At 41.6% G+C, this 15,852-nt stretch overlaps 1 protein-coding gene and 1 long non-coding RNA gene across 2 annotated transcripts in view; both read left to right on the top strand.

Annotated features, from left to right (window-relative positions):
- The window catches only part of slc41a2b (solute carrier family 41 member 2b), an 87,157-nt gene that overhangs the window by 20,747 nt on the left and 50,558 nt on the right, over positions 1-15,852 (top strand). Inside the window, exon 6 of the mRNA XM_061913959.1 lies at positions 4,072-4,218. Coding sequence (XP_061769943.1) covers positions 4,072-4,218 — 147 coding nt within the window. The remainder of the gene's footprint in view (positions 1-4,071; positions 4,219-15,852) is intronic.
- LOC133560918 (uncharacterized) lies at positions 9,030-10,479 on the top strand. Its single transcript, XR_009808543.1, has 2 exons — positions 9,030-10,255; positions 10,341-10,479. It is a non-coding gene; the product is annotated as an uncharacterized LOC133560918 (long non-coding RNA).

Genomic DNA, 15,852 nt, shown 5'->3' with positions numbered 1-15,852 from the left:
GATATCACCACATGGGCTCAGGAACACTTCAGAAAACCACTGTCACTAAATAAAGTTGGTCGCTACATCTGTAAGTGCAAGTTAAAGCTCTACTATGCAAAGCGAAAGCCATTTATCATCAACATCCAGAAACGCCGCCCGCTTCTCTGGGCCTGAGATAATCTAAGATGGACTGATGCAAAGTGGAAAAGTGTTCTGTGGTCTGAGTCCAGATTTCAAGTTGTTTTTGGAAATAGTCGATGTCGTGTCATCCGGACCAAAGGGGAAGCGAACCATCCAGACTGTTATCGACGCAAAGTTCAAAAGCCAGCATCTGTGGTGGTATGGGGGTGCATTAGTGCCTAAGGCATGGGTAACTTACACATCTGTGAAAGCACTATTAATGCTGAAAGGTACATACAGGTTTTGGAACAACATATGCTGCCATCTAAGCACCGTCTTTTTCATGGACGCCCCTGCTTATTTCAGGAAGACAATGCCAAGCTACATTCAGCACGTGTTACAACAGTGTGGCTTCGTAAAAAAAGAGTGCGGGTACTTCCCTGGCCCGCCTGCAGTCCAGACCTGTCCCATCGAAAATGTGTGGTGCATTATGAAGCGTAAAATACGACAGCGGAGAACCCGGACTGTTGAACGACTGAAGCTCTACATAAAACAAGAATGGGAAAGAATTCCACTTTCAAAGCTACAACAATTAGTTTCCTCAGTTTCCAAACATTTATTGACTGTTGTTAAAAGAAAAGGTGATGTAACAGTGGTGAACATGCCCTTTCCCAACTACTTTGGCACGTGTTGCAGCCATGAAATTCTTAGTAAATTCTTTGCAAAAAAAAAAAAAATTTTTGAGTTTGAACATCAAATATCTTGTCTTTGTAGTGCATTCAATTGAATATGGGTTGAAAAGGATTTGCAAATCATTGTATTTCGTTTATATTTACATCTACCACAATTTCCCAACTCATAAGGAAACAGGGTTTGTATATAAAGCGCACCGGATTATAGGCGCATTAAATTATTTTTTTCTAAATGAAAAACATTTCTTTGTGGTCTACATCAGTGTTTTTCAACCTTTTTTGAGTTGAAAAAATTCTGAGGCACACCTCCAGCAGAAATCATTAAAAACAGAACTCAGTTGACAATAAAAAGTCGTTGTTGCCATTGTTGGATATGACTTTAAAGCATAACCAAGCATGCATCAATATAGCTCTTGTCTTACAGTAGTCACGACCTGTCACATCACGGCGTGACTTATTTTGAGTTTTTTGCTATTTTCCTGTGTAGTGTTTTAGTTCTTGCCTTGCGCTCTTATTTTATTGGCTTTTTCTCTTTTTGGCAGTTTCATGTCTTCCTTTGATCACTATTCCCCGCACTTGCTTTGTTTTTGCAGTCAAATCTATTCAAGTTGTTTTTAATCCTTTTGTGGGGACATTGTTGATTGTCATGTCATGTTCGGATGTACTTTGTGGATCCCGTCTTTGCTCCACAATAAGTCTGTGCTGTCGTCCAGTATTCTGTTTTTGTTTATTTTCTAGCTAGTTCAGTTTTAGTTTCGTTCTGCATGGCTTTCCCTAAGCTTCCATGCCTTTTCTTAGGGGCACTCACCTTTTGTTTATTTTCGGTTTAAGCATTAGATACCTTTTTTACCTGCACACTGCCTTCCACTGTTTCCGACATTTACAAAACAATTAGCTACCTACTAATATGGAAAAGTATTACACGGTTACTCTGCCCAGCTCTAGACAGCACTGACACTCAACAACACATATTTTGCAAACTATAGTTACTGGTTTGCAAAAAATATTTTTAACCCAAATAGGTAAAATTAGATAATCTCCCACGACACACCAGACTGTATTTCCTAGTGGTTGGAAATACACTGGTCCACATAACATGTAATGGTGGTTCTTTGGTCAAAATGTTGCATAGATGATGTTTTACAGATCATCTTCAAGCCGCTTTCTGACAGTCGCTTCCGGATGCGCCGTTTTGTGTGTGGTCTTATTTACGTGGCTCACCTTCGGCAGCATCTTCACCCCATCATCTTTGTTGTAGCGGTGTAGCGTGCAAGGACGGGAGTGGAAGAAGTGTCAAAAGATGGAGCTAACTGTTTTAATGACATCCAGACTTTACTTAATAACGGAGCAGCATCTCCTCATCCAGAAACCAAAACACCATTAATGTGTCCTGTGAAAAACGTCCGACCGGAACTCTAAGAACTAAAGTTCCTTGGGTGAATAATGTAAACTCACCACACCGGTATGTTTTAGCGCTTTCATGGCGAGTTTACTGACAGATATAAGTTAGAACTTTACACTACTTTATATTAGAAATGGCAACAGCGTAAGATGAATGCCACATAACAAGATAGAGAAAAAGAAGGAGCTTACCGACTACGGGGTCGGCCCGAACTACAAAGGCGAACTCGTGGAATTTTTCAGGTTTTATGCAGATCCCAAATACAGATCAGCAGGTAGTCGAAGGTAACAAAAGTTGTTTCTGCATAATATTGCAAAACAAAACACCAGATAATATTTCGGGAGGGTCACTGAAATTCGGGAGTCTCCCGGGAAAACCGGGAGGGTTGGCGAGTATGACTGGGAGACCAACTGCCTTTTGGAGCCTTTTGGCCATGGAGACCAGCTGCAGGGTCTCTGCTACACCAGAGTCTGTTTGGATGTACTGGAGGAGATGCGGATGAGGGGACAGGACTGTGGAGCTAGCACTGAGCTACTGGGACGGAGAGGCTTCGCGGTTTTTTGACTGGGTGAGCAGGTATCGGACACCTCAGTCACCTTGGACGTATCCTCGCTCATCCATGCGGACTGGACACTGGCCGAGAGTGGAGTCGGCTGTCTTGGTTGCCTTGTTGGGTCTGCTTCTGTCTCTGGCCATGCTCCCTCCTCCCCAGCAGACGATGGCGTGGAACACCGCAGAGGCCACCACAGTGGATATGTTTATTTTACTTTTTATTCATAGCTGTATGTAGAAGTGTCTGGTTGTATCTGCTGCTTTAATGTCTTTAATGTCCTCTGTGTTCTTTGATGTTTGATGTTTCCCTCTTACACACATGGAAGAGGGATGTGTACTATGGCTATGAATTGTTTTTTTTTTTTTTTTTTTTTTTTTCCCTTGGCCTCAGTCCGCACCCCCACTCCAGGGCCTAGGCTAAGACCGATTTTTAAATTTTATTTTAATCTTCTATCCCCCCCCCCCTGTTTACCTGTATGTCATCTTTTTTTGTAAGGGGCGCTGGAAGCCGGCAGACCCGTCAGCGATCCTGTTCTGTCTCCCTGTAATGTTTGTCTGATCTTGAATGGGATTGTGCTGAAAATTTTAATTTTCCTGAAGGAACTCTCCTGACGGAATAAATAAAGTACTATCTATCTATCTATGCTCTATACCACTCCCTACGTCCGTGTACCACTGCGTATAGCGGTGTTTTAAAAAGTCATACATTTTACTTTTTGAAACCGTTCCCAATAATTTCCGATATTACATTTTTAAGCATTTATCGGCCGATAATATTGGCAGTCGGACATCTCCAAAAAAAAAAAAAAAAAAAAAAAAAATGCTGTTAACATAAATGTGTACATTGTATCCGAAGATACAAAAAAAATGAAGATATTCGGCGGATCTCTCAATGCTGCAGTCCTCGCCATACACAATCAGTACGGCATAGCTCGGTGGGTAGAGTGGCCATGCCAGCCTCTTGAGGGTTCCAAGTTCGATTCCCGCTCCCGCCATCCTAGTCACTACCCTTGTTTTTTTGCTTAGGACACTTCACCCACCTGCTCCCAGTGCCACCCACACTGGTTTATATGTAACTTAGATATTAGGTTTTACTATGTAAATGGGTTGTACTTGTATAGCGCTTTTCTACCTTCAAGGTACTCAAAGCGCTTTGACACTACTTCCACATTCACCCATTCACACACACATCCACACACTGATGGAGGGAGCTGCCATTCAAGGCGCTAATGTCAAAGCGCTTTGTCACTAGAGAAAAAGCACTATATAAATATCATTCACTTCACTTAATTGACTAATCGCATGCGCCGTCTTCTCGTTTAGGTTTCATCATGGTGGGCGTGATCGTGGGCTCCAAGAAGACGGGCATCAACCCGGACAACGTTGCCACCCCGATAGCCGCAAGTTTCGGGGACCTCATAACCTTGGCCATCCTGGCCTGGATCAGCCAAGGACTCTACAAGTGCCTAGGTGAGGGGTGACCTCTTTTCACATGAAGCCCAGAGTTGACCTTGTAGTCTGTCTGCTCCATCTTGTGGTAGACCGTGGTAATGCATGATATTGTTCTTAACGTGCACGTTTTCAACCAGGCTTGATGTGATCAAAGATGCTTTACTAACCGCAAAGGCTGCGTCTGATGGTCACATGATTTTTAGATGTTGTGTGCTTTATGGGGACCTGCTTGTCTGATGAACTTTATAATTTCACGTCTTTTTCACCTAAGTTTGTCAATCAGACTCTTCAAATAAGTAGTAAATATTGCGTTAAAGGTGTTGTGCCTGGTGGTACCTGTTTTTGTGTATTTGGGATCCTTAGAACTCCCAGAAATGTTCATCCAAACCATGGAGATACACTATATTGCTAAAAGTATTTGGCCACCCATCCAATTGATGAGAATCAGGTGTCCTAATCACTTGGCCCGGTGAATAAAATCAGGCACTTAGGCATGGAGACTGTTTCTACAAACATCTGTGAAAGAATGGGCCGGTCTGAGTGATTTCCAGCGTGGAACTGTCATAGGATGCCACCTGTCGTGAAATGTCCTCGCTCCTAAATATTCCAAAGTCAACTGTATTATAAGAAAATGGAAGAGTTTGGGAACAACAGCAACTCAGCCACAAAGTAGTAGGCCACGTAAACTGACAGAGGGGTCAGCGGATGCTGAAGCGCATAGTGCAAAGACTTTCTGCACAGTCAGTTGCGACAGAGCTCCAAAACTTCATGTGACCTTTCAATTAGCCCACGTAAAGTACGCAGAGAGCTTCGTGGAATGGGTTTCCATGGCCGACCAGCTGAATCCAAGCCATAAATCACCATTTCCAATGCAAAGTGTCGGATGCAGTGGTGTTAAGCACGTCACCACTGGACTCTAGAGCAGTGGAGACGCCTTCTCTGGAGTGATGAATCTGGCTTTTCCATCTGGCAATCTGATGGACAAGTTTGTGTTTGGAGGTTTGACAGGAAAACGCTACATTCCGACAGCATCGTGCCGAATGTGAAATTTGGTAGAGGAAGTTGTGGGGGTCTTGCATCTCCGGGTTCTTCGGACCACCAAGGAGAGACATGACAGGCCTGTTTGTCGTAGTGCACAATGATTTATTTTTCAATAAATCTTCTTCTCTTGCTCTTCTGCTTTCCAGCCCTCGCCTCTCGTGCCCGTCTCGCTCTTCCGGTTGCTTTTCAGCCTTCCGTTCGCGTCTCTGTCTCGTGCTCGTTTTCGGGTTTTCCCTCTCTCATCAACTCCCAACTTCTCCCACTTTGTCCTTCTCGGCTGCTGCCCTTTAACAAAGTGACAGGTGATTAGCCAAACGCGCCCAAGTGGGCCATCGGCGCACCCCGCATCGCTGCAGGTCCGCAGGCCACGCCTCCTCACAGAGGTATTATGGTGTGGGGTTGCTTTTCAGGAGTTGGGCTTGGCCCCTTAGTTCCAGTGAAAGGAACTTTGAATGCTCCGGTATACCAAAACATTTTGGACAATTTCATCGGATTGACTTCAAGTTCATATGTGAGTCAAGGCAGGCGGCCAAATACTTTTGGCAATATAGTGTATCAATGATCGCTTTTGCTCTCCCTGTCTGAAACAATTGCGATGTATTTCGTCTTGGTGACTTCAGCAGATTGTCCATATATGGTAGAAATGTACCCAAAGTGCTTTGTGCAAGTCCGCCATTGTAAGTCAGTAAATGTTATTTATAAAGCTCTTATCTCAGATAAAATCACAAAGCGCTGTAGAAAACCTAGGTGAAGTAAAACAATTCAATGGAAACATCATAAAAATGATACAAAGTGGAATAAAATTGATTTCTAAAAGGTGCATGAACTAAAAGATTGACTAAAAAGACAAGTTATCAAATGTTTCTTAAAACTTTCAACACAAGTGCAAGTCTTTCCAGAGTCTGGGAGCTATTGCCAGGTTTTAAAATGAAGTTTTTTGGGATCTTTATTAGACCCTGGCCTGAAGACCGGAGGCTGTGCCCTGAATAGTAGGGGAATGACAAGTCTGTGATGTACTGAGGAGCCCCACCATGTAATGCACCAAAAATCGGGACTAAAATCTTAAACTCAATGCGGAATTTGACTGGAAGACAATGACGACTGGATGAAGTTAAAGTACCAATGATTGTCTCACACACAAACACACACACACACACACACACACACACACACACACACACACACACACACTAGGTGTGGCGTAATTAGACCGATCACCCCCTCGGAGGTGAGGGGAGCAGTAAGCAGCAGCGGTTGCCGCGCCTGGGAATCATTTGTGGTGATTTAACCTCCAATTCCAACCGTCGATGCTGAGTGCCAAGCAGGGAGGTAATGGGTCCCATTTTTATAGTCTTTTGTATGACTCGGCCGGTGTTTGAACTGACATTCTACCAATCTCAGGGCGGGTACACTAACTACCTGAGTATAAAAAACTAACTGAGTATAAAATGCGGTCGGTATGGGCTGCTCTGGGTGCAAAATGCGGTCGGTATGGGCTGCTCTGGGTGCAATGGTCCAAAGTCTGGCAGCTGCATTTTGTACCATATCAAGTCTCCTCAGCATTGATTTGTTGAAAAGAGTGAAGAGAGAATATATTTCAATTGTAATCAATAAGATGTCCCCAACCAATGAACAGGCGAGCGGTCCACCCTGGGCGCCCCCCCTTCCCCCCTCCACAAGGGATAGGGGGGCAGAGCAGAAAGGAAAAGGCAGATCAACTGGTCTAAAAGGGGGTCTATTTAAAGTCTAGAGTATACAAATGAGTTTTAAGATGGGACTTAAATGCTTCTACTGAGGTAGCATATCTAACTGTTACTGGGAGGGCATTCCATAGTACCGGAGCCCGCAAACTTTTTTTGGGCTCTGGGAATCACTAATAAGCCGAAGTTCTTTGAACTTTTCGAATTTTGAATACAAAGTAGCGTACAGCTCTAAATTATATCTGTCAGTCACATGGAAGTACAAAAACGTCTATATTGTTTATCTTTATGCTGCTTGGGGTTGCAATTCTGCCAGTTGGCCAGCAGAGGTCCCCGCTGCCTCGGGCTGCACTCTCGAACTCTCCCGGTTTTAGAACAGATGCTCCTCTCTTCTCACCGCACATTCCACATGTTTAATTCATGTCACACCCAACGCCGCCTGCAACACAAGGATACAGTCAGCGATATTTCCTCCCGGCCTATTCCTCCTCCACATAGACGTCTGCTCGGAGAGGAAACAGAGACACGCTGTCAGCCACATTTATTAAAACACACTTCAGAGTGAATATTTCCACTGCGGAGCGGCTGTCTGGCCGTGTCTTTTCCTGAATAGTGTCCGTGTTGTTCCGGTGCCGCCGTGTTGACACGTCCCCCGTTAGGAGGGCAACAAAAGGCAACATGACAATGTCACTACCCGCACGGGGAAATCAAATGCTTCCCATTTTGAGGCAAATGAGCTGAGTCAAGAGGCAACTCTTGTGCCCGGTCACTTTCGAATAAAGATTGCTTTAAACCTGGGTGGGGGTTCAACCATACGCACAAGCGAGCGTACTGCGTCACTTTCAGATTTGACCACTAACACAAAATATGCCATCACCCAGGTGTCTGTGGTGATTCATGCTAATTGTTGCACAGTTTTTTGAAAGCGCCATTAATTGGATTGTTTCGCACCTCGGGCCAGTGGAACAATCTGCCGAGATGTTGACATGCAGAGTTTCAAGCACTCTTCATTCTCTAGTGCAGTGGTTCTCAAATGGGGGTATGCGTACCCTTGGGGGTACTTGAAGGTATGTCAAGGGGTACGCGAGATTTTTTTTAAATACTCTGAAAATAGCAACAATTCAAAAAATTCTTTATAAATATATTTATTGAATAATACTTCAACAAAGTATGAATGTAAGTTCATAAACTGTGAAAATAAAATGCAACAATGCTATATTCAGTGTTGACAGCTAGAGTTTTTGTGGACATGTTCCATAAATGTTGATGTTAAACATTTCTTTTTTTGTAAATAAATGTTTAGAATATTTTGCACTGTTACACAATTTAATAAATCAGAAACCGATGACATGGTGCTGTATTTTACTTCTTTATCTCTTTTTTTCAACCAAAAATGCTTCACTCTGATTAAAGGGTACTCTAAATAAAAAAATGTTTACAGGGGTACATCATTGAAAAAAAGTTGAGAACCACTGTTCTAGCGGGTTGACTTTTCAAAAGCTACAAATTAGCAGTGCCGATATTTTTTGTAGCAACGCTTTTGGCGCATACTGGACATATTACGGTTGTCTGTTCAACATCTTTCCGCTTGAAGCCAAACCACCGCCAGGCGATGGACCCCATTAATTTGGATTGTTTTGCACATCGGGCCAGTCTGCATGTCGTCCACCGTTTACAGATTGGCCTCGGACTCATTGACGACATGTTTTTTGGTATCTTGGTATCCACTTCACCCTTGTCCCCAGTGCCGCTCACACTGTAGAATGAATGATGGGTGGTGGTCGGAGGGGACCGTAGGCGCAAACTGGCAGCCAAGCTTCCGTCAGTCTACACCAGGGCAGCTGTGGCTACCAATGTAGCTGTGTGAATGTGGAGTGAATGAATGATGGGTTCTCACTTCTCTGTGAAGCGCTTTGGGTGTCGAGAAAAGAGCTACAGTCAAGAAAATAAGCATTTGAACACCCTGCTATTTTGCAAGTTCTCCCACTTAGAAATCATGGAGGGGTTTGAAATTTTCACGGTAGGTGCATGTCCACTGTATGAGAGATAACCTAAAAAGAAAAATCCAGAAATCACAATCTATGATTTTTTAACAATTTGTGTGATACATCTGAAAATAAGTATTTGAACACCAACATTAATATTTGGTAGAGTAGCCTTTGTTTGCAATTACAGAGGTCAAACGTTTCCTGTAGTTCTTCAGCAGGTTTGCACAGACTGCAGGAGGGATTTTGGCCCACTCCTCCAGACAGATCTTCTCTAGATCAGTCAGGTTTCTGGGCTGTCGCTGAGCAACACAGACTTTCAGCTCCCTCCATAGATTTTCAATTGGATTTAGGTCTGGAGACTGGCTAGGCCATTCCAGAACCTTGATATGGTTCTTACAAAGCCACTTCTTGGGTTTCCTGGCTGTGTGCTTTGGGTCATTGTCATGTTGGAAGATCCAGCCACGACTCATCTTCAATGATCTGACTGAGGGAAGGAGGTTTTTGGCCAAAATCTCACAATACATGGCTACAGTCATCCTCTCCTTGATACAGTACAGTCGTCCTGTCCCATGAGCAGAAAAACACCCCCAAAGCATGATGCTACCACCCCCATGCTTCACAGTCGGGATGGTGTTCTTGGGATGGTACGCATCATTCTTCTTCCTCCAAACACGAATAGTGGAATTATGACTAAAAAGTTCAATTTTGATCTCGTCTTTCTCCCATGACTCCTCTGGATCATCCAAATGATCATTGGCAAACTTAAGACGGGCCTTAACATGTGCTGGTTTAAGCAGGTGAACCTTCCGTGCCATGCATGATTTCAAACCATGACGTCTTAGTGTATTACCAACAGTGACCATGGAAACAGTGGTCCCAGCTCTTTTCAGGTCATTGACCAAGTCCTGCCGTGTAGTCTTGGGCTGATTCCTCACCTTTCTTAGCATCATTGTGACCCCACGAGGTGATATCTTACATGGGGCTCCACTCCGATTGAGATTGACCGTCATGTTTAGCTTCTTACATTTTCTAATGGTTGCTCCAACAGTGGACCTTTTTTCACCAAGCTGCTTGGCAATTTCACCGTAGCCCTTTCCATCCTTGTGGAGTTGTACAATTTTGTCTCTGGTGTCTTTGGACAGCTCTTTGCTCTTAGCCATGCTGAATGTTTGGGTCTTACTGATTGTATGGGGTGGACTGGTGTCTTTATGCAGCTAACAACTTCACACAGGTGCATCTGATTCAGGATAATACATTGGAGTGGAGGAGGACTTTTAAAGGCGGACTAACAGGTCTTCGAGGGTCAGAATTCTAGCTGATAGACAGGTGTTCAAATACTTATTTCAGCTGTATCACACGAATAAATTGTAAAAAAAATCATAGATTGTGATTTCTGGATTTTTCTTTTTAGGTTATCTCTCATCCAGTGGACATGCACCTACCCTGAAAATTTCAGACCCCTCCATGATTTCTAAGTGGGAGAACTTGCAAAATAGCTGGGTGTTCAAATACTTATTTTCTTGACTGTATATAAATCTAGTACATTATTATTATTATCTGCTTTGGGTTTTTCCTCTGCAAGACAACAATGCTGTCAGACCCAGATCCACAGTAGGAGACGCACACAGGCTAAATATACGATATAGCTTTATTATTTGGGACGGCGTGGCGCAGTGGGAGAGTGGCCGTGCGCAACCCGAGGGTCCCTGGTTCAATCCCCACCTAGTACAAACCTCGTCACGTCCGTTGTGTCCTGAGTAAGGCACTTCACCCTTGCTCCTGATGGGTGCTGGTTAGCGCCTTGCATTGCAGCTCCCTCCATCAGCGTGTGAATGTGTGTGTGAATGGGTAAATGTGGAAGTAATGTCAAAGTGCTTTGAGTACCTTGAAGGTAGAAATAGCTATATAAGTACAACCCATTTATCATTTATTTATTTATTTATATCGACCTTCAATGAGCCAAGATTGTGCTTTTTATTGGGAAAAATCTCCCACTTGACAAAATTGTCACACAAATATGTAGGGATAGACTTGGACTTAGACAAACTTTATTCAGGGTTTCCCGCAGAGCTTTGTTGTTAAGGCGGCCGCCTTAACAACAAAGAGCCACCGCCTAAACTAAAGTCTTGATTTTTTTTTTTTTATTTAAAATGTTTTTATATATTTTTTGTCCTGTAAATTAATTATATGCCAGCATGAGGCCCCACTTTTAACTCTTTTTCAAACACTTACTGCAAACGCTTATTTACAGTAAGTAATTAATTTGACTTAGTCAAGCTTACGGACGGAGAAGGGGATGGGTAGGTGTAAGGAACAGTGCAATTTGGCCTGTCGCCACCATCACGTCTCCATCTCACTACAGCCTGGGGGGGGCAATAGACTACAGGCTGTGGTGAAGTAGGCCGGCTTTGACACATGAAGAAGCCTGCAATTTTTGGTTGTGTTTTCTACTCCGTATGCTGAGTGGCAATATACGATATATATCTCGATATTTTAGCTGTAAAGTAAAAACAAAACACAAAACAGTCGCAGTTACCTGAGATAAGTATGTCATTATTTTGTCTTAGTAAGTCAATATTTAATAAGTCAAAATAATGACATACTTAGTATCTCAGGTAACTACGACTGTTTTGTGTTTTGTTTTTACTTTATGGAATAAATATCAAGATATATATCGTATATTGCCACTCAGCAGACAGAGTGGAAAACACAACCAAAAATTGCAGGCTTCTTCATGCGACGAAGCCGGCCTACTTCACCACAGTCTGTAGTCTATTGCCCCCCCAGGCTGTGGTGAGATGGAGACGTGATGGTGGCGACAGGCCAAATTACACTGTTCCTTACACCCACCCAGCATTTCCCAGTCCTTCCGCCTGTCCCGGGCGGCGCGCCCTTCCCCCTGGAGAGACACCACCTTTTAACTAACAGATTTTCTGGGGGAGACACGGTTTTTGATCCATAAGGGAAATTGTTCCGCACAGTAGCCCAGTTACAAAAAGATGGCAAGGATAATACTGGTTTGAACTAGACCAAAATGTACCATAGTAGCAGTATCAAATTTAAACTGTGTATCATAGTAGCAATATCAAATAGTAGGATTTAACGAAATGCAAATTTCACATTACAGTTATTGTGACCAAAATGATCCCAGTTACCATTATTCTTGAATGTGTTCAAAAAGTACTTAAAGGCCTACTGAAATTAGATTTTCTTATTTAAACGGGGATAGCAGGTCCATTCTATGCGTCATACTTGATCATTTCGCGATATTGCCATATTTTTGCTGAAAGGATTTAGTAAAGAACATCGACGATAACGTTTGCAACTTTTGGTGCTGATAAAAAAGCCTTGCCTGTACCGGAAGTCGCAGACAATGACGTCACAAGGGTGAGGGCTCCTCACGTCCTCACATTGTTTATAATGGGAGCCTCCAGCGGCAAGAGCTATTCGGACCGAGAAAACGACAATTTCCCCATTAATTTGAGCGAGGATGAAAGATTGGTGGATGATGATAATGATAGCGAAGGACTAGAAAAAAATAATAATGATAATAAGGTAAAAAAAAAAAAAGGCGATTGCATTGGGACGGATTCAGATGTTTTAGACACATTTACTAGGATAATTCTGGGAAATCCCTTATCTTTCTACTGTGTTGCTAGTGTTTTAGTGAGATTAAATAGTACCTGATAGTCGGAGGGGTGTGTCCACGGGTGTCTTGACGCCAGTGTCTGAGGGTTGGCGACGGCAGCTGCATGGACGGCGCAAGCTCAGCTGATCTCCGGTAAGAGGCAACTTTTTACCACAATTATCTCACTGAAACCTGACGGTTGACAAGTGGTCGGGAACCATGTTCGCTTGACCGCTCTGATCCATAGTAAAGCTTCACCTCCGGGAATTTTAAACAAGGAATCACCATGTGTTTGTGTGGTTAAAGGCTAAATCTTCCCACCTCCATCTTTCTACTTTGACTTCTCCATTATTAATTGAAGAAATTGCAAAAGATTCAGTAAAACAGATGTCCAGAATACTGTTTGATTGCGCGATGAAAAGAGACGACTTTTAGCCGCAAATGGTGCTGCGCTAATATGTCCCCTGCAACCCGGGACGTCACACGCACGCGTCATCATCCCGCGATGTTTTCAACAAGAAACTCAGCGGGAAATTTAAATTTGCAATTTAGTAAACTAAAAAGGCCGTACTGGCATTTGTTGCAATGTTAATATTTCATCATTGATATATAAACCATCAGACTGCGTGGTCGGTAGTAGTGGGTTTGAGTAGGCCTTTAAACACACTGATATCTTTTGACCAAGTCATTTTTTCTTTCAAGAACTAAAACAAAAAGACACATTGTCAGAAAAGCCACGATTTTTGTGTTTCTTATGCTTCAATGGCTTTTATTGTTTTAAATAGTGCATTGTAATTTAGCACCTTAAGATTTTTTTTCAATATAAAGTGCCTAAAAAAATTATTTAATATCGTTGTGGCGTCCTACTCTGTTCAGCAGTCGTTGAACGCACAGTAAAAACACCTTGTTAGCACAGCTTTATGTTGAATGTTCACAATGGAATTTCTTAGCGCAGGGGTCCCCAAACTAAAATCCCAAATCCAGCCCGGGGGAAATCCAAGTAAAAAAACAAAACAAAAAGGTGTTAAAAACTTTTTTTTTTGGAAATGATTATTTTTTTAAATCCGTCCTTTTCAATCGATTTTCTACCATTTGTTACTCTCGGGATCTCCTAGCCACTCAGGTAAATCATATTGTCTAAAAATGCATTTTCCCATCGATAACGTGACATTGCCGGCCGAGCGCGCGGAAAGTGCGCGCCCTTTCAGTCAATTAGTGCGCGAGGAATATATATTTTTATATATATATTTATATATGTATATATATTAGGGCTGCAAATCTTTGGGTTTCCCACGATTTGATTCAATATCGATTCTTGGGGTTGCGATTCGATTATATATCGATTTTTTTTTTTTTTTTCTGATTCAACGCGTTTCTCGATTCAAAAACGATATTTTTCCGATTCCAAAACGGTTCTGTATTCATCTAATACATAGAATTTCAGCTGGATCTACCCCAGTCTGCTGACATGCTAGCAGAGTAGTAGATTTAAAAAAAAAAAAAAGAAAAAAAGGTTTTACAATTTTAAAGGACAATGTTTTATCAACTTGATTGCAATAATGTAAATTTGTTTTAACTATTAAACAAACCGAAAATATGACTAATTTTATATTTGCGAAAACATTGGACACAGTGTGTTGTCAAGCTTATGAGATGCGATGCAAGTCTAAGCCACTGTGACACTATTGTTCTTTTTTTTAATTTTAATAAATGTCTAATGATAATGTCAATGAGAAATTTTTAATCACTGCAATGCTGAAATTATAACTAATATTGATACTGTTGTTGATAATATTTATTTTTGTTTCACTACTTTTGGTATGTTTTGTGTCGTGTTTGTGTCTTCTCTCAATTGCTCTGTTTATTGCAGTTCGGAGTGTTGCTGGGTCAGGTTTGGTTTTGGAATTGGATTGCATTGTTATGGTATTGCTGTGTATTGGTTTGTTGGATTGATAGAAAAAAAATCTATTTAAAAAAAAAAAAGAGAATCGATTCTGAATCGCACAATGTGAGAATCGCGATTCGTATTCGAATCAATTGTTTCCCACACCCCTAATATATGTGTATATATATATATATATATATATATATATATATATATATATATATATATATACGTCTGTGTTGGCCCTGCGATGAGGTGGCGACTTGTCCAGGGTGTACCCTGCCTTCCGCCCGATTGTAGCTGAGATAGGCGCCAGCGCCCCCCGCGACCCCGAAAAAGGAATAAGCGGTAGAAAATGGATGGATGGATGGATGGATGTGTGCAGAGGTGGGTAGTAACGCGCTACATTTACTCCGTTACATTTACTTGAGTAACTTTTGGGATAAATTGTACTTCTACGAGTAGTTTTTATGCAACATACTTTTACTTTTACTTGAGTATATTTATAGAGAAGAAACGCTACTTTTACTCCGTTCCATTTATCTACATTAAACTCGCTACTCGCTACTTTTTTTTATCGATCTATTAATGTTTGTTTTGGTTAATGACAGAGCTTCAAAGTAGAATCTACGCATGCCTACGTTACACCAATCACATGCAGTCACTGGTGACGTTGGACCAATCAAACAGAGCCAGGCACATGACCGTGATACGTAAAACCCGACTTAAACATGTTGACAAACTTATTTGGGTGTTACCATTTAGTGGTCAATTGTACGGAATATGTACTGTATTGTGCAATATAATAATAAAAGTTTCAATCAATCAATCAAAAGTGTAATGGAAAAAAGACACTTTTTATTTCAACCGTACTTCCCGTCAAAAGCCTAAAGACTGATCGCACAGTTCCTGTCTTCACAATAAAAGCGCTGCTCCATCGTGCCCGCGTTAACAAAATAAGAGTCTCCGAAAGTCAGCGCAAACAAGCTAGCAAGCTACGGAGTTTGCCGCCAATGTATTTCTTGTAAAGTATATAAAAACGAATATGGAAGCTGGACAAATAAGATGCCAAAAACCAACAACTTTCATGTGGTATTAGACAGAAAAGAGGAACTTTTTTTCTCCTCCATTTGAAAACCTGGTCGTCTTGATTCCAATCAGTGCAAGTCATCAGAATCAGGTAATACACCAACTTATATTCTTGTCTTCATGAAAGATAGGAATCTATATGTTAAACATGCATGTATATTCATTAAAACACCTTCAACATCTGAACAAAAACGGCAAAATAAATAAATATAAATTATATACTGTATATATAAATGTGTGTATATATATATATATATATATATTTATATATATATATATATATATATATATATATATATATATATATATATATATGTATAT

The sequence above is a fragment of the Nerophis ophidion genome, linkage group LG10, assembly GCF_033978795.1.
Source record: "Nerophis ophidion isolate RoL-2023_Sa linkage group LG10, RoL_Noph_v1.0, whole genome shotgun sequence".
Lineage (NCBI taxonomy): Eukaryota > Metazoa > Chordata > Actinopteri > Syngnathiformes > Syngnathidae > Nerophis > Nerophis ophidion.
Note: the sequence above shows the minus strand (reverse complement) of the source record. Positions and strands in the feature narration are given on the sequence as shown.